This window comes from Ricinus communis, chromosome 6 (genome assembly GCF_019578655.1).
Source record: "Ricinus communis isolate WT05 ecotype wild-type chromosome 6, ASM1957865v1, whole genome shotgun sequence".
NCBI lineage: Eukaryota > Viridiplantae > Streptophyta > Magnoliopsida > Malpighiales > Euphorbiaceae > Ricinus > Ricinus communis.
This window is the reverse complement of record NC_063261.1, coordinates 20344747-20363452: the sequence shown is the minus strand read 5'-3', so window position 1 is coordinate 20363452 and position 18706 is coordinate 20344747. Positions and strand designations below refer to the sequence as shown.

The window sequence follows — 18706 nt, the reverse complement described above, 5'->3', positions numbered from 1 at the left end:
AATTTTATTCAGATTTGAGATGAATTTAAATAATAAAAGTAGAAATTTTGATGAATACCTCTACCGTTGAACCCAGCCCAGAAGTAGTGAAACCTGAGGATGAGGATGCACAATCATTTTTTGCTCCTACTGGAGCTCCATACCCAAGGTCAAAACCGACAACTGGCACGGGACCTTGGTTCTCCTTTGATGATCTGCCTCCATCAAAAAGGAAAGATAAGCTTTCCGAATTTTTGGCATGGATTTCCCGCAAGGATTACTCCTTCCGGATCTATAGAGCCCCTCACTCCACCAAAAGAGGTTCTGTAATCTCCTTTTCCTTCTGGATGAAGGCTGGAGTGATCAGCTGAGGAACTCGAAGCTCTTTATCCAGAGCTTGATATCTGGCAGTGAAAGATGAATAGAGTTGGAGTACTTCCTGAGAAAATGTATCCAACTTATGGTCCACCTTACCATATCCAATAAGATTGACCATCTTGTGGAGATTTCTCATATTCCTGAGAATGTCCAAATCGAAAACACTCTTGTACCCATCATGAACCCATACAATATCTTCAAAAAATAAAATTTTGTTAGAAAAACCTTCAACCAAATCATCCACAAACAACCCTTATCTGTTAAAGAATATGTTCAATCTTCCTCCCTTTCTCAATGTTCTCTCACTGCTACCATTCAGGAGCAGTATGTTACCCTTGAGATCCCAACTTCCTTCATAGAACAATGGAGGAAACATGGATATACACATCTCCATCTCGGAGCTGTCAGAATAGTCCTCTCATATCATGGCAGGATGGGTCTACCTCGGACACCAGATATCTTAAGTACAAACATGCAGTAATTGGCACGATAGTCACAACACTTAACACTGGGAGTGTTGTTTTGACTTTCTTCCCCAATTTTAATCTATCTCTCCACGATCCCTATCTGTCAACTGCACTCAAGGTCCAAGTCCAGATCACGGGAGCAAATCAAGTGATCGATGCTCTCTCTGCGACCCTGCACCATCAGATAGTCTACAGATTACAGGATCATGCCTTTAATCTCCAGATTCCAGGCTTTCAAGCCTCCTCTGATGCTCTATTCATTATGGCTGATTATGGCCAGATTCCTACAATAGTCCAGGCCCCAAGGCAGCTGGAAAAGGAAGATTTGCAGAAGCTGATCCCAACTGAATGGGTGACCAACTATGAAAAACTTCAGGCATCTCAGGCCAAGCCTGTTCAAGCCACCGACCCTCTTTTTGTCAACCAAAAGGATGGTACGGTAAAGACGATTTTTACAAAGATAGGAGAATCTTCTTCTACACCTTCTATCTTCCAAGCGTCAATGATACAACCTATATCTAGACCTAGGGAGAAGATCCCTATCCACTCATTCCAGTCCTCTGGACATCAGATCTATGCTGCCAGAATAAAAGGACACTTCATCTGGGATGTTGACCCAGGAATGTGCCGATCAGGATGCACTTGTGGAGATGATCTCGATTTTGCTGAACCATGTTTTCAACATTCTAAGAAAGATCCAAGAAATATGACCCCAGAGACTCCATGTTCAGTCATGGAACCAAGGCCGGATGACCAAGATCCAGACGGTCCTCGGATTGGCATCCACAATAGACAAAAAGAAAATCAGAGCAAAGCTCCTCTCCCAATATTTAAGGAAGCCTTAGATCTTCTTGCAAAAAAAGGAAAAACTGTCATTGACATCACTTTTGATGAAATGAAGGCACTTTTGGCCCAATTGGGAGTTAAGTTTGAAAAAAGTCCTCCTGTAACTTGCAGAGAAGAAATTCAGTCTGATTTACCGGCAGTACAACCACCCCATATAATCCAAAGCTGTTTTATATTCCAGCCAGAAGATTTTCCTCCTCTAAGGAAGACTGAGAATAAAAGATCGGAAATCCTTCCCTCAAGGATTACTCCTTCCGGATCTATAGAGCCCCTCACTCCACCAGAAGAGGTTTTGAATTGGCAGACCTCAAATTCTATAGTCCAGAATTCCTATCTAAAGAAAATAGATGGAAAACTGGATCAGGCTCTACATTTGGCTCATAAGCTGGACTATAAGTTGGATGCATTCTCTCAGGAAGTACTCCAACTCTATTCATCTCTCACTGCCATATATCAAGCTCTGGATAAAGAGCTTCGAGTTCTTCAGCTGATCACTCCAGCCTTCATCCATAAGGAAAAGGAGATTACAAGGCTTAAAAGGCAAATTGATTAGATTGAACATGATCTTCGAAGAGATCAGTCTTCTACAATTTCATATTTTACATCAGCAGCCTCTACATCTTCTGTTATTGCTCCCTCATATTATTCCTCATTTTCTTTCCTCCCACAGTCAGAACAACAAGAAACTCTCTACCAACCTTTTGGCACTTTCTCTCATCTTTACCCAAAAGACTCCGTAACCGAGCAAAAGAAAATATCTCCTCCTCCAGTCTCTAAAGAAAAATTACTAGACCAATCACTCATCAGTCTTTATGATTCTGATTCTTCCTCAAACACCTCAGAGATGGTTGATATTACAGAAATTCTGATGAATACCTCTACCTCTGAACCCAACCCAGAAGTAGTAGAACCTGAGGATGAGGATGCACAGTCATTTTTTGCTCCTACTGGAGCTCCATACCCAAGGTCAAAACCGACAACTAGCACAGGACCTTGGTTCTTCTTTGATGATCTGCCTCCATCAAAATGGAAAGATAAGCTTTCCGAATTTTTGGCATGGATTGATCTCCAAATGACCCTTGATGGAGCTACACTCAGAAAGGTTCTTGCTGAATTTATCACAAGGTTCACAGGCAGCTTACGAGATTGGTTTCAGTCACAACCTGAGTATACCAGGCTTCAATTTGTGACACTTCCAACTCCATCAGCGACGGTCACAGTCCTCTATAATCAGTTCCTTGGAAGTTATGATCTTGTTATACGGCAACAAAAACAAGAATACTTTGACCGAAAATATTGTTCGTTGAAAATAAAGGATCTGGAAAGACATTATTCTGCTATATCTAAGCTTTATTATGTCATTGGAGGGCATGGCGGTGATGATACGTTGAAGTATACTTTCATCACCTCATTACCAGATGAGATACAACCAGAGGTCAACAACATGATTGCTGCAACAAAGATACCGGTCACCTCCATCACCCTTGGAGAAATGTGGCAATTCACTCTCTCTTCCATCAAGAGACTCTGTGACCAGCAAGAATTGTTCAGAAGGTTATCTCAGCGAGATTTGATAGTTCAAAAGGCCTGTAAAAAAATCATCTCAAGATTAAATGCAAGGCCTCAAACTGCGTCTGCTTCAATCATAAAAAGAAGATCGGGCATCATTTTCAAAAATACCCACGCAGAAACAAAGAATTCAGAGAAAGAAAGACGTGCTCAAAAGGGTTCAGGTATTTCGGGAAAAAGCGGAATCAAGGCCACAAATCTGATAGATGCTAAATCTGCAGAAGAAAGGGACACTATGCTAAGAATTGTCCCCAGAATCCAGAAAAATCAGCAAGGATGGTACAACAAGTCAGCATGTCTACGTCTCTTCCAGACTCATTTGAAGAGGATATAGAGTCGCTTATATCAGAACAGGATAATCTTACTCCAGAGAGTCTCTTTGGGATCGAGGCAGAATATTCAGACTCCATTGAATCCTCAGAAGAGTCCTCTTCAGACTCGGATGACAACGAGATCCCAATCTTAATGATCAGTCTCTTTTTGAGAGGAGAAAAAGAAGAAGATATCTTGAGAGATGTAATGCAGTATCCCATCTCTCCATATCCACTTCCTGAGTTATCTCAGCTTGCTACCAAAATTCCTCCAGTCCCCTATGTTCCTATACAAGTTTTGCCTTCAAAGTATGCAAAACCTGTTTTAGTTATAGCTTTCTTTGACACTAGAGCTCAAAGAAGCATGATGAATCCCGAAGTCTTTCCATCTGAATACTGGAAGCCTCATGATCAGTTTTTCAGAGCAGTAAATGGTCAAACCTTCAAGACTACTCTGATCACAAAGCAAAAAATCGAGATACAGTTTTTTCCTGATTGCGTGGTATGGACGCATATCATCGGTTCAGATCTTCTAAGCAAAGACCTCCTGATAGGGTTTTATGTTTATCATCAGGCTCAGAAGCTCCAGATTCTTCCTAATGGTATAAAATTCAAGAGGCAATTTCGTCCATACACAGAGACCTCTTATCTGTTCATTATAGCAGAGACAGGTCCACCATTTTTACAATACACAGAGAAATTCCTTCTCTTTTGTCCAGAATCTCATTCACATTTCCAACATCCTATTCCCCTATGGAAAAATCTCCAGTTCTATATCAGCCTCCCTTTTAAGCTCAATGAAGATATCAACCCAACAAAGGCCAAGTACCTAGGAATGTCTCCTACTGATCTAGCCCTTGCCAGATCAGAATGCTTGACTCTGTTACAACAAGGCCTCATTGAGCCCACAACCTCACAATAGGCCTGTCAAGCCTTTTATGTGGAGAAAAGGTCTGAAAAGATATAAGGAAAAAAGATACTTATTATAGACTACAAGCCTTTAAACCATTTCTTGCAAGATAACAAATTTCCTCTCCCTTGAATCTCGAACCTTAAAGTCCATATCCAAAAGGCCCAGTTCTATTCCAAATTTGACCTCAAAGCGGGCTTTTGACAATTGGATATCCAGCCCTCAGAAAGATACAAAACAGCCTTATGTATCCCAAATGCCTAGTATCAATGGACAGTCATGCCTTTTGGGCTCAAACGGCTCATTCACAATTTTAAAAAACCATGATAGAAATCTTTGGGCCTATCCTTTACTCCTCTTTGATCTACATTGATGACATTCTCCTATTCTCAGAAACAGCTGAGGAACATCATCAACTCCTAAAATAGTTCCTCACTATTATTCAAAAATATGGCATCACGCTGTCAGAGAAAAAGAGTCTTATTGGCTGACAAGAGATAGAGTTTCTTGGAATGCATTTTAAAAACGGCCAATACACGTATGGTCCGCATCTGACAAAGGAGCTTGATTACTTCCCAGAAGAGAATCTCTCAGTAAAGCAAATTCAACAGTTCCTTGGGATTCTCAATTATGTCAGAGAAGCCATACCACACCTGTCCAATTACACATGTCATCTTTCTAAGATGCTAAAAAAGGACCCTCCTCCTTGGGGAACAGAGCAGACTACAGCTGTCCGAAAACTAAAAGAGTTGGCCCACAATCCTCCACCTCTCACTATCCCATCCACAGGAGATCTTATCCTTCAGACAGATGCGTCTGATTATGTGTGGGGGGCCATCCTCCTTGAAAATCTCAATGGCAAAGAACAACTGTGTGGTTACGCATCAGGACAGTTGTCTTCTTTAGAAAAACATTACCACACAACCTACAAGGAGATCTTGGCAGTCAAATACGGGATAAAGAAGTTCGAGTTTTTTTTGATTGGACAACACTTCCTGGTTCGGATGGATAATTCTTCTTTCCCAAAAATCATTGAATCCAACCAAAAGACCTTACCAGAGCCTCAATTATTGAGGTTAAAATCATGGTTCAGCAGGTATGACTTTGAAGTCCAGCATATAAAAGGGACGAGAAATCTCATCCCAGATTTCTTATCCAGACTCTCAAAGCCACAAAATCAACCTATAGTCCTCCTCACCTCAACAGTCAATCTCCCTATAATCTTCATGGCCTCTTCATCCTCAAAACCCACTCTGCAACCTCCCTCTCCACCAGATCTTCCCGCCAACCTCACAACCAGACAAGTCACTGATTTTGCCAGAAATATTATGTTCCATTATTTGGCAACTTTCCAACAAACTTTCTCACTACCCATTCAACCCAACTTCTTTTACCCAGATTACCCTTGGTGTCTCATTTATCACCTTTCTCCTACCCATCCACATATTGAAAGTAAATTGTGGTTTTTATGGTGCCTTTCTACAATTTGTTATCATGCTATTGAAATACCCATTATGGATCTTTTACACTTCTTCAATAATGAGACAAATTCTGGAACATATCCATGGAGATACCTTACTTGGTTCAAAACCCTGTACCAATGGAGAAGGGAACTTCTCAAGGTTATTCATGAGAACAAATTATTTACAGACAATAATCCCAAGGCTTCAAGATATCATGCTATTTTCATCCTCCGCAGGCCTTACCTTCAGTTCTCAGAAGACACGTATGCAACTCAAAACATCTGTCATTATTGGAGGTCGATTGAAGTGCCTTTGCATCTGGCCCCTTCAACAATTACAAGGGATCTAAAGCGGGCTCTGCAACTAAGAAATGAGTTAGGGACGACCGATGTCTCTACACCATTAGTCTGCACTTTCAATGGACATCTATGGACTGAGACTGAACATCCCATTATTAAACATTCCACTTTTCCCATACTTCCAACTCCACTAGATGATCCAGATCTGACCAATGAACAGAAGGATGCCATCATGCAAGATTCCCAACCTATGGATGACGATGACAGTGTTTTCTAAATTAGTGGTATGGACATGAAGACAAGTCTCCCAAATAATTCAAAGCTAGTGGTGTGTGCGCTGGACGTGAAGACAAGCCTTCTCCTCAATAATATTGTGTAATAAAAGATGAAGTGTCAAATTCATCTTTCGGTGCATTATTTTCTGTCTTTCACATGTGTAAAGTAAGTGCATGCATGTGAGCTGTCAGTATATTAGACTTATCTTTTGTAAGTGGGAAATCTGAACTCTTCCTCTAAGGAAGACATGTGTCAAAGATAATATTCCCACCTTATCTTTTTCTGTCGTTTTGTATTTACACTCCTCTATAAGAGGAGAAGTAGATATGTAATGAGACCAAGCAAGTTTTCCTTTCATCTATGAGCAAAATATTCTTCTCTCTCATGACTTTCTAAATTTCTTTATTCTCTTCTTCTCGATCCATTGGCAATGAACTAATTGATTGCACGATCTGTTCTTCTATGATCCAAAAGGGCTAACTCGGCTATAAGAATCCAAAAGAGCAGAAAGACCTCACATGGCGAGGTGCCTCTATACGGTCTTAGCTTGAGGATCTCTCCTGCCTTGAGTTTACAGCATGAGGATTGTCATACCTGCTGAACCATAATTTTAACCTCAATAATTGAGGCTATGGTAAGGTCTTTTGGTTGGATTCAAGGATTTTTGGGAAAGAAAAATATCCATCCGAACCAGGAAGTGCTGTCCAATCAGAAAAAACTCGAACTTCTTTATCTCGTATTCCATGACTGAACATGGAGTCTTTGGGGTCATATTTCTTGGATCTTTCTTAGAATGTTGAAAACATGGTTCAACAAAATCGAGATCATCTCCACAAGTGCATCCTGATCGGCACATTCCTGGGTCAACATCCCAGATGGATGACGATGACAGTGTTTTCTAAATTAGTGGTATGGACATGAAGACAAATCTCCCAAATAATTCAAAGCTAGTGGTGTGTGCGCTGGACGTGAAGACAAGTCTTCTCCTCAATAATATTGTGTAATAAAAGATGAAGTGTCAAATTCATCTTTCGGTGCATTATTTTCTGTGTTTCACATGTGTAAAGTAAGTGCATGCATGTGAGCTGTCAGTATATTAGACTTATCTTTTGTAAGTGGGAAATCTGAACTCTTCCTCTAAGGAAGACATGTGTCAAAGATAATATTCCCACCTTATCTTTTTCTGTCGTTTTGTATTTACACTCCTCTATAAGAGGAGAAGTAGATATGTAATGAGACCAAGCAAGTTTTCCTTTCATCTATGAGCAAAATATTCTTCTCTCTCATGACTTTCTAAATTTCTTTATTCTATTCTTCTCGATTCATTGGCAATGAACTAATTGCTTGCACGATCTGTTCTTCTATGATCCAAAATGGCTAACTCGGCTATAAGAATCCAAAAGAGCAGAAAGACCTCACATGGCGAGGTGCCTCTATACGGTCTTAGCTTGAGGATCTCTCCTGTCTTGAGTTTACAGCATGAGGATTGTCATACCTGCTGAACCATGATTTTAACCTCAATAATTGAGGCTCTGGTAAGGTCTTTTGGTTGGATTCAAGGATTTTTGGGAAAGAAAAATTATCCATCCGAACCAGGAAGTGCTGTCCAATCAGAAAAAACTCGAACTTCTTTATCTCGTATTCCATGACTGAACATGGAGTCTTTGGGGTCATATTTCTTGGATCTTTCTTAGAATGTTGAAAACATGGTTCAACAAAATCGAGATCATCTCCACAAGTGCATCCTGATCGGCACATTCCTGGGTCAACATCCCAGATGGATGACGATGACAGTGTTTTCTAAATTAGTGGTATGGACATAAAGATAAATCTCCCAAATAATTCAAAGCTAGTGGTGTGTGCGCTGGACGTGAAGACAAGTCTTCTCCTCAATAATATTATGTAATAAAAGATGAAGTGTCAAATTCATTTTTAATCAGCAGGAGATATCCTTAAATAAACAAATACTTTCTATCTGTTGCCATTCATTTATAATAATGTTTTCTTCCCCTATTTTTTTTTTATTTTTTGGAGAAAAAGCCAATATAATGATCAAAGAGCAAATGCATAGCTGCCTGTTGAGCAGGGCCATGCAGCGTGGATCCGGCATAATATAATCGGACTCCTCCTCCCCTTTAACTTTGATGGGGCATTTGCAAAACATGCCAGGAAAGGTGCGTTTGGATGTGTACTTGGAGAGCACCGGAGGGTCAGCTCCATAGTTGTAAAATCAGTAACTTGCAGGGCAGCGGGGATGCTCAAATGTAGCGTGTGTGCTATATATTCCTCAAGACTTGGCAACGGACTACTCTTCTTGCAAGTTTAATTTTTGTACCTAAAGATAGGAATTGGGTGGCCGATGTTCAAGCCCTTGACGGCTATGGTAGTTTGTCCTGTATTGACTCAACAAGCTGCTTGTCTTTCCAAATGAATGAAGCTTTCTTCCCTTGTGTCGAACAAAAAGAAAAGAATGGCGGACGTAAGACAGTGAGGAACCCCATTCCAAACACTCACCAAATGACTGACAGCATGTTCTGAATCTGCAGGCGGTCAAAATCCAGCTCAAGGCTTCCTTATACAGCATTCCCAACGTATTCTTCAGTTATACTCTTATTCTACTATATTACATATATATAAGAATTAGAATTAAAAAGTTAATAATTTATTCTCCTCTCTTAAAATAATTTAAATATTCTCTTTTTCAAATGCATAAAAAAGGTATTATTAATTTTTGCTATTTTTTCTGAAATTTTTGTAAGATCTTTTTTTCTTTTATTAGGTAAATCATATTATTTTATTAACTATTTACAATAAGTGAGATTTAAATAATAAGACTAATACTCTAAAACTCAAAAAAAATTTAAAATTTTAAAACAAGAAAGTAAAGTTTTAATTATAGATTGTTAATAAATAATATTTTAATAATTAATTATATTATTTATATTTAATTTCGAAGTTGAGATTCATCTTAAAAGACAAAAAAGATATTTGTACATTTTAAGACAGTCGAAAAATAGTACGGAAAGGATATAAATATTTGAAATATAACTAATTTAAGCAAGAAAATCCCGTATTTATTATATTTTTTCTTTTTTCTTTTGCATATTTTGGACTCTGACAAATTTTGTCCCCTCTATTTTTGTGCTGCGACAGATTCTTATTCCCATCTTCAATTTTGGTTGCTAAATCCTTTCGGCTCTTTCTAAAGAACTGATATTATTCCTAGCTAGTCAACGAACCCACCCTTCTTCTCTAATGGCTTCGCCGGCAAATATAGCCGACGAGCCATTAACTCCGGCGGGCCGGTTATTTCTTGCACCAGAGATGAGTACCATAATCCATTGTGTGCTAGGCGTCAAAGACCCTATCGACATAGACGCAATAAAAACAACCATAAAGAACTCTCTAATGGTGAAGCAACCAAGATTCTGTAGTCTTCTTGTGCGTGACGGGAATGGAGTCGAACACTGGAGAAGAACAGAGATTGATATTGACAACCATGTTATACTCGTCGACAGCACAGAGATAGATGACGATGATGTTGATGTTGAGAAAGCAGTGAATGATTACGTAGCTGATTTATCTGTAAGTACACCGCTCAGTACTGATAAACCTTTATGGGAGATTCATATTATGGCAGAGAAAAAGTGTGCCATATTAAGGATTCATCATGCTCTTGGAGATGGTATTTCGCTGATGTCTATGTTGCTGGCTAGTTGTAGAAAATTGGAGGATCCGGAGGCGGTGCCAAGGCTGGTGACGGGTGGTGGTGGTGGCCGGAGGGGAGGACGGAAAGGGAAGGATTGGAGAAGCGTTTTAATAGAGTTCTTGAAGATGGTCTTTTTTAGTTTAGTTTTTTGTTTGGAGTTTGTTTTGAGGTCTTTGTGGGTTCGTGACCGGAAAACGGTGATCTCTGGCGGTGATGGGGTGGAGCAGTGGCCGAGGAAGGTGGCTACTGCTAAGTTCTCGATTGAGGACATGAAAATGGTGAAAAATGCTGTTGCTAATGCGGTAAATTTCTCATTTACATGGTTCTTTTTTAATGTTATTAAATTAATTTTCCTATTTATGGTTATTATACTTTAATTTGGTCAAATGATTAGCAACTTTTATTTAATTTTTTAATTAAAAGGAAAATGATTTTGTGAGGGGGTGCGCATGTTAAGCACATCCTTACATAATAGTATCCATACCTCTCATTTTAATGTTTAAGCCTTCCATTAGCTTTACCCATTTAGATTGTGGAGTAGTCAAGTTAGGTATAATTAGGTGATGAATAGCCTGTCCACATGTTTCAATGTCTAGCACTATTAGATTTTTGATTTTTTTTTAATTTTAATTATATATATTTATAAATTTTAAATAATTAAATATGTATTCTAAAAATATATATAGGTGAGATGCCACTATTATTTTTTAATTTAAAATTTTTAAATTTAATTTTTTGTATTTTAACTTAAAAATTTTAAATTTGATGTTTAAACATATAGTTACGCTAAAACTCGTAAAATAATATTTTACCAATAATAATTTATGACGGATACAAACTAAATTAACTATATATTTATATACTAAAAAATATATTTAAATATGTATCTGTCATTTAATATAAACCATTCATAATAAATGGCTCCTCTAATTACTAATAAGAAAACTGAAAGGAAGAAATTTAAACTGGTTAGATGTGGGAGTAGGAGCAATAATGTCAAGAAAGAGTAGGATATAGAGTTGGATGTAGTTCTGTGGTGACATCTGTTCTTGTCATATCTACAATTAAATGTGTTGTTCTAATGCATTGAAAATGAACTTGGGAAATTGAGTTCATCGTATGTGCTAGTGGGTATTACTTACAAGTCAGGAGCTTTCAGTCTTTGTCACTTTGGCTTGATATGAGTTTGAGTGAGGTACTTGTAGATGTTGCTGAATGATCAAATGATGATGATAATGATTTTCTTTTTCTTCACAAATTTGTAGACCATTAATGATGTTCTTTTTGGGGTAATATCAGCTGGACTGTCAAGATACTTGGATCACCGCTCGCCAAATTGTAAAACTCCTATCTTCAATATGCTTAATCCAGTGTTCTGCTCTTGAATTGTATTAATCAAAACCCTGTTTTCAAACTTTTTCCTTTTTTTCTTTTGTTCTGGTTAGCTTTGCGAGATGGTCAACGACTAACAGGAGTAGCTATGGTTAATCTAAGGCAGCAACCTGAGTTGCAGGTCAGTTACATTATAAGACCTTTTGCCTCCATCATCAACTACTTGATGTTATGTTTTGATTTTTTTATTTTTTTGTTCAGGATCTGACAGAGATGACAAAAGGCAATTCAGGATCTGGTTGGGGTAATAAATTTGGCATGTTTCTTTTGCCAACTTACTACTATAAAGGTCTTGAGCCTTTGCAGTATGTGAAGAGAGCTCAACCAATGACAAGCAGGAAAAAGAAGTCACTGGAGGCTCACTTCTCTTATCTAATTGGGGATCTTGTAATGACCTGGTTAGGATCAAAGGTGAATCACTTTGTTTTAAACTAAGAAAGAACAGGGAATTCTAAATTATTACAAGTTCATGAATTATATTACTTTCTACTTCCTCTTACATATTGGCACTGCAGGTTGCTACCATGCTTAATTACAGGATTGTCTGTAATACCACCTTTACAATCTCCAATGTGATCGGACCAAAAGAGGAGATTACTATTGCAGGCAACCCTATAACATATATAAGGGTCAACACATCTGCCTTACCTCAGGTATGTTCTTTGAGCTCGAATTAACTTTTCGGCCATTGTTTAAAAATATTTGATCATAAAAAGCTGAGCAAGGAAATATCTTTTTATGTTTCTGGTGATTCGTAATATACAGGCAGTGGTAATGCACATGGTGAGTTATGCAGGAAAAGCTGACATGCAAATTATGGTAGCCAAAGACATAATTCCTGACCCAGAATTTCTTGCAAAATGCTTCGAAGATTCGTTGATTGAAATGAAGGAAGCAGCTGCAGTCCCTATATGAAAAATCTACTAGAATAGATTTGACTGTATTGTCCAACATAATTGGTTGTTCGAATTCCTGACAAGATAATATAAGCATATTTGTACAAGAAAATAATATGATGAATTGGCAATGCCAATTTTACTGTTGAAGAAAATAGAGAGGTTGCTGGAATTGAAAATGAAAAAACACTCAATGAATTGATATGTAGTTTAGTATTAGACGTGGTTCTTGCTTTATTGATACTGTAATTAAAAATTGATATTTTTATACATATTTTTTAATATTTAATATTTATTATTAATTTTTAATAGTGATATATATATATATATATATATATATATATATATATATATATATATATATATATATATTTTTTTTTTTAAAAATAAAGAATGAAACAACCAATACAAAATAATTTTACCCGTTTGGCCAAAAAATTGTATTAATTCTAGTGATTAAAGAAAAATTTATATAACTAAATAAAACAAAAATAAATTAGAAAGGTAAACTTTAAAAATAAATTGAAAGTGAAAGAAAAAAAAAATGGTATGGTTCCGGTTAGACGTGTTATGCTCTTATCCACTATACACCAAAGAAACAGAAAACAGAGAAGGCGGGTAGTTACAGTTACAAAGAGTGAAGCAAATATGAGGATAGGAGCAGTGGGAGTGGTGCACAGAACTCCGCCGACAGCCAATACTTTCCCTCGTCACAACTTCAGGCCTAGAGTTAGATGCTTTTCCTCTTCTGGTAAACCATATTCTTTATTTCATTACATGTCTTTCTTTAGCTTTCTGGGTTTTCTTACTTTGTTTTGAACTAAATATGGTGGGTTAGATTGGTTTGGCTCATTTAAGAATTGAATTGAATTGAATTAAATTGAATAATCAATGCTAAATTGTCAAAACCCAGTTCTTGTTTTTAACCAATTAAGTACAAAAACCTGCCTGATTTCTACTTGTTTTACATCATATTCAAAACGACAAATGGGGTCCATATAGTTGCTTTTAACTTGATTTGAGACTAGGATTAGTTGATATTGAATTCCCCTTGCGTGTTTATGGACTGGAGTTTTGCAAACTGAAATGCAGGTCATGTATTATTCATCAAGGATGTAGCTGTAACTCAACCTCCTGAGCATCTTCATCACTTGCTCAAAATGCTTCAAACTAGAGGTATTATTACTTGAATTCTTTTATTTCTATGATAATGATCATTTGATGTTTTAACAACTTGTTGCTTCAAAATTATATTGACTATTGTGATTGTGATTTGAGCTTGATATGCCATTATTTATTCTAATACAATTTGTAGAGCTTTGTCATTGTAGGACTGTTCCTTATTAAATGCATAATTATTTGACTGTTTATCATTTCTATGTTGTTTAGAATGAACGTGTTTACTGGTTATTTTCGTTTCTTTCATATTAATGCTTGAATAGTTAAGGCTTACTTTGTATTCTAAGTGGCTCCATCGAATGTGGTCATTCTAATAATTCAATGTTTTATGCAATTTAGCAATCTTTTCCGAGGATTACTTCAAAAATGTTTGGTTGCACATTCTATCCTCAATTTCAAGATGTAATTGAACTAATATATAATGTTCTGTTGTGGAATTGCAGTTTGTTTCTAACTGAATGGTTTCTTTTGATCTTTTTATAAAACTAAATTGTTTGTGAATGAAATGTTTTTCCTTCTGAAAGTATGCCAGGAATAACATTGTTTTAGTTTCCCCATGTGTATCTACCTGTAAAAAGTATGCGGTAACCACAGAACAGTAAGTTCTGTTTTCTTATCAGGTTTTGCAGTTTCTTGATTTCTTAACATCTTTAATTCTAAAATGTCTTCTACACGTTTCAAAAATGCTAAATCTTTTAGTCCTCAATTGTTTAACTATTCTTGTTCTGCTAACACTTGGAAAATCTTTCTTGCTGAAGTTTGTTACATTCTAATGCCGCATTGTTCACTATATACTCAAGCCTACAATAGTTTGTAGTTTGTGAGGTCAAATCATTCATTAACTGCTACTTTATGTTACTCTTTTCCTTACAGGTGAAACCATTATTTCTCCTGGATCCAGGCAAGGGTTAATCCCTCTTATAGTTCCCCTATCAGAAAATCAGTCAGGTTAGATAACATTTTCTTGTATCATAATGCACTCACAAAGAGCAGTTCCAGTACAGACTGTATTACAATATGCTCGCAAGTCATGGGCATTTATTTATATCTCTGCCATTAGGGTCTGTAACTGCACTGCTGCGATGGCCAACAGCTCCATCAGGGTATGATGTATTGTCTATTTACGTAATTGAATGAATGCTGTTATATATTTACGATATTCCTTTTTCTTTCTAGCTTTATTCATCTTTGTGCAACTATTGCTCTTCACACAGAATGGAGATGCCAGTGGTGGAAGTTCGAAAGCATGGGGTGTGGCTTTTAGCCAAGAATGTAATGAATTAAACTGAAAGCATGCATTGATGTGCATAATTATGTTAGCTACATTACTTATGCATTGATGTCACATTTTTTGGGTGTGGATATTGGTTGGAATACTCTTAATCATGGCACTATTCTCTCGAAGTGTGTTCTGATTACATGCATAAAGACAACTTATTTTACAGTGGTGATATAACACAGGTAGATCAATACATACATAGAATCGTGGTTGAAGAAGATGCCAGCCAATGCCATGGAAGTAATGGTGAACTCTATGATGCTTCTTCAGAAGCTGGCGAGAAACTATACAGAAGGGGCGATTTTGCTGAGTCTCAGATTGCTAATGTTGACCAGTATATCTTAAAAAAGGTAGCGAAAAGAGTTTTATCGGTTTTATTATATGAAAGCTATTTGATGCATAGCAAGAGCTCATGGTTCTTTTGCCAGGTTGGGCTGTTCCCAGATATCTTAGAGCGTAAAGTTGTGCATCATTTTGAGCAAGAGGACCATGTAAGCTGTTTCTGATTTTGGTCCTTCATATGCTATTGTGCCTTCGAATTTGTTTTTAACAAATTTTTATATTTATGAGAGTGAAGGTTTCAGCAATGGTGACAGGAGAGTTTTATACAAGGAAGGACCTATTTCCCGGATTTGGACGGCCTTTTGTATTCTATGCAGAGATTTTGCAGAAGTCTGTACAAATCTTATGCATAACTTTAATACTTTATCCATTGCATTTGGACTATTTCTCAAAAGGAATTTTGTGATTGGTACTTATAGAGTTAGACGGACCTCAGAAGCCAAAGATGCTGCAAGGGTCGCTTTGAAATCACCATGGTGGACTTTAGGTTGTGCTTACCAGGTATTTGACCCTTCTTTAAGCCATCTGTATTGTTCTGTTACATTATCATGTCTTCCCCTTCTAACTTTCCCACTTTTCTTGTATGGTGTGGAAATTACGTTTAATCTTGATAAGGAAGCTGCTAGCATTGCACAATGGGAGGATGAGCAGATTGAATACGTCAAGGAGAAGGTGAGTGAAGAGGGTAAACGGGAAGATTTGAAGAAAGGAAAGGCAGCTGCCCAGGTAACAAGTTGGTAGAATATTTATTATTGGATTGACACTGCTCAACTCTATTAGGAACTCTGAATTATCTGATTTCCCATGTAGATTGCATTGGATGAGGCTGCCTTCCTATTAGATTTAGCTTCTATTGAAGGAACTTGGGCTGATGTCACAGAGCGAATTGCTGAATGCTATATCGAGGCTGGATTTAATGATATTGCAAAGTTTATATTGTACAAAGATTGATAATTAATTAGACGAGGATTACGATTCATGGTCGAGAAGTCTACTCTTGAGCTCATTTTTGGGTTTCTACATCTTGCTCATGAAAAGAGAGTAATGTAAATGGATATTGATTAGTATCTTCTAGACTATTGGAGCGTCTCTCTTGAGTTCTGTAATCTGTATGGGACAAGAATTTTACATTTGATTTTCACTTTTATGTTTACTTTTAAAAGCAAAAAAAGCTAAAGTGTACACCTTGATTTCCTTCAATAAAATTTATTTTTTTGAGAGAATAAAAAGCTGTTTAATTGGCTTGCAGTAAGGAGTTTCTTCATAGTGCTTATTGCTTTACCCTTTAGGCACAGGTCCAAAACACAGACCTCAAGTACTGACTTGCTTAGGTGGGAAACTAATATAATGTAGTTGATTCAAAAGCCTCTTGCAAAGCATTTTCTTGATATCTAGCAGCAAAGGAGGTCAATTATACAGAAGCCATGTTCAACATAGTATTATATGCTACTGCTGATATATATATGATCTGCCAAACCCCTTATGCATCAGGAAAATTACAGTTCTCTATGACTCATGTTCATGTTTTCCACTTGCAAAGTCTCAATTTCTCTTGAGAGATATGAGTTCCTGAATTAAAGCATCTGCATTTTTATAAGATGATCCACCTTCTTCAACAGCTCTCTTGGCTTTCTCTCCAAGCTCTTTAGCTCTCCTTCTAAACTCTGCTGCCTCCTCACCCTCAGCCATTAGTCTTTTCACTGCTGTCTCCACCTTGTCTCTTCCTACTGTTGCCCCCAGCGGCGGATCTTTAAACGACGACCATTCCATACTTCCCACCTTCACCCCAATCTTCAACACATCAGTGATCAACTTCTCGTTAGTAAATTGCTCTGCTGTAATTGGCCATGTTATCATTGGTACTCCACAACTCACGCCTTCTAAAGTCGAGTTCCATCCACAATGAGTCACAAATCCTCCTACAGCATTGTGCTCTAATATTAGCAACTGCGGTGCCCATCCTCTTATAATTAGTCCCTTTCCGGATTCTCTGAGCCGATCTTCAAATCCACCAAGGAAAACATTTTCTTCTTCTTCCTCGGTGGATTTGAGGGTCTTTCCGACCACCCAAATGAACTGGTGGTTGGATGCCTCGAGACCATAAGCAATTTCGAGGAGTTGTTCATGAGATAAACGAGCTAAGCTCCCAAAACTGATATAAAGAACCGAATTAGGTTCTTTACTGTCAAGCCAGCTCAAAATGCTTTGCTGATCCATGGCTGTCTTCTGGCCTCTCTCAGCTTTATCTTCTATATTCCTGTTACACAGCGAAACAGGTCCTACAAGCCATGCCTTGTTCCCCATTTCCTTTTGCAAAAGTTCTGCATAAGCTGGCTCCAATTCATAAAAGCTGTTAACTACAACCCCAAAACTCTGCTGCACAGACCTTCTAAGATAATCATCTTCCCGAGGATTCCTTTCAAAGGGTGCTAACTGAGATCTAGTCAATTCAATCCTGTCGGGCAGACCAGGAACAACAAAAGGCTCCAGATCAGAGCTTACCTTCTCATGAGGTTTAAATCTTCTCATATTTTCTTGGACACATTTAGGGAAGCATGCATTTCCACTGAAAGTAATTCTTGGAATACCAGCACCATCAATAGCATCACCAGACCACCGATGAAACACATCATGAACAATACAATCAGGTCTAGATTCATGCAAAAGATTTAGGAAAGGTTCTCGAAGCATAGAAGTGTCAGTGAAAGGACCAGCAGACATGTCTGTATCAGCTATGTCGACATTATCCGGTAACTCGAGGATGTGGATGGAGATTGGGCGACCGGATTTCTGGTCACGGTCAATGGATTTCTGGAAGGATAGAGCATGCTTAGGAGTGGTTATGATTGTGGATTTGGCACCATGAGAAGCAAAGATTCTGGCTATGTCTATCATGGGGATTTGGTGGCCTCCACCTACAAATGGGAGAAAGAACATTTCAACTGGAGAAGGGTTTGATTCCATTGATGAATGCAGTGAAAGAGGAATTCAGATCAGAATGTCTTTAAGCTTGGGCTAGATGGTAAGGACTTTCTTGAACAAAACCAGTGCTGAGAGTATATATAGAGAGAGAGAGGAAGCAAGGATAGCTTAGAGATAAACTTTGAAGAGGAATAAGAACATGAATATATAGACAAAGATATCAGAAAGAAAAAGAAAAAAAAAAGATAAACTGATATGAAATTAAGATAGTGATTCTTCTTCAAAGGGCAAATTCTTGATAGCACGAACGTAAGCAAGGGTGTCAGCAATCTTGTAAGGATGTGGCAATGGTCGACAGTGTTATCTATCTTAAGTTAACCCCCTATCCATCTATTGAGATGTGGAGGGGGGCCTATCTCTGTTCCGTGAAATTTCTTGCCTAGATTGCCCATATGATAAAGTCACAGTGACTTGTGCAATGAATCCATG

General features: G+C 37.7%; 3 protein-coding genes across 4 annotated transcripts; 2 read left to right on the top strand and 1 right to left on the bottom strand.

The window, feature by feature from the left end:
• The first annotated feature begins 9590 nt into the window (after window positions 1-9590).
• Window positions 9591-12784, top strand: LOC8288259 (wax ester synthase/diacylglycerol acyltransferase 11-like). Its single transcript, XM_048376095.1, has 6 exons — window positions 9591-10509; window positions 11473-11545; window positions 11653-11720; window positions 11801-12010; window positions 12115-12252; window positions 12365-12784. Exons 1-6 carry the CDS (start codon window positions 9754-9756, stop codon window positions 12512-12514), a joined length of 1395 nt encoding a protein of 464 aa, XP_048232052.1. The 5' UTR covers window positions 9591-9753; the 3' UTR covers window positions 12515-12784.
• A 191-nt stretch (window positions 12785-12975) lies between these two features.
• LOC8288175 (protein IN CHLOROPLAST ATPASE BIOGENESIS, chloroplastic) lies at window positions 12976-16524 on the top strand. 2 transcript variants are annotated; one of them, XR_003079038.2, is made up of 11 exons: window positions 12976-13246; window positions 13588-13671; window positions 14548-14622; window positions 14735-14777; window positions 14889-14946; window positions 15136-15303; window positions 15382-15444; window positions 15531-15625; window positions 15715-15796; window positions 15915-16021; window positions 16106-16284. XR_003079038.2 is itself a non-coding variant. In XM_002518690.4 (11 exons), exons 1-11 carry the CDS (start codon window positions 13045-13047, stop codon window positions 16244-16246), a joined length of 1122 nt encoding a protein of 373 aa, XP_002518736.1. In that variant the 5' UTR covers window positions 12995-13044; the 3' UTR covers window positions 16247-16524. The 2 variants fall into 2 exon arrangements, 1 of the variants encoding a protein (XP_002518736.1); XM_002518690.4 differs by having other exon boundaries at window positions 12995-13246; window positions 15911-16021; window positions 16106-16524.
• Window positions 16525-16648: 124 nt separating this feature from the next.
• On the bottom strand, window positions 16649-18405 carry LOC8288174 (abscisate beta-glucosyltransferase). Its single transcript, XM_002518689.4, has one exon. The coding sequence runs from the start codon at window positions 18257-18259 to the stop codon at window positions 16838-16840; it is 1422 nt and encodes a 473-aa protein (XP_002518735.1). The 5' UTR covers window positions 18260-18405; the 3' UTR covers window positions 16649-16837.
• Window positions 18406-18706: the final 301 nt, after the last annotated feature.

What these genes read in the sequence shown, in the direction of transcription:
- LOC8288175 (XM_002518690.4), top strand. Translation starts at nt 13,045, where the DNA reads ATGGTTCCGGTTAGACGTGTTATGCTCTTATCCACTATACACCAAAGA. An exon ending in CCTATCAGAAAATCAGTCAG is followed by an intron (nt 14,623 to 14,734) that starts GTTAGATAACAT and finishes CTCTGCCATTAG; the next exon opens with GGTCTGTAACTGCACTGCTG. An exon ending in AAGGAAAGGCAGCTGCCCAG is followed by an intron (nt 16,022 to 16,105) that starts GTAACAAGTTGG and finishes TTTCCCATGTAG; the next exon opens with ATTGCATTGGATGAGGCTGC.
- LOC8288259 (XM_048376095.1), top strand. Translation starts at nt 9,754, where the DNA reads ATGGCTTCGCCGGCAAATATAGCCGACGAGCCATTAACTCCGGCGGGC. An exon ending in GGCAGCAACCTGAGTTGCAG is followed by an intron (nt 11,721 to 11,800) that starts GTCAGTTACATT and finishes TTTTTTGTTCAG; the next exon opens with GATCTGACAGAGATGACAAA. An exon ending in ACACATCTGCCTTACCTCAG is followed by an intron (nt 12,253 to 12,364) that starts GTATGTTCTTTG and finishes CGTAATATACAG; the next exon opens with GCAGTGGTAATGCACATGGT.
- LOC8288174 (XM_002518689.4), bottom strand. Translation starts at nt 18,259, where the DNA reads ATGGAATCAAACCCTTCTCCAGTTGAAATGTTCTTTCTCCCATTTGTA.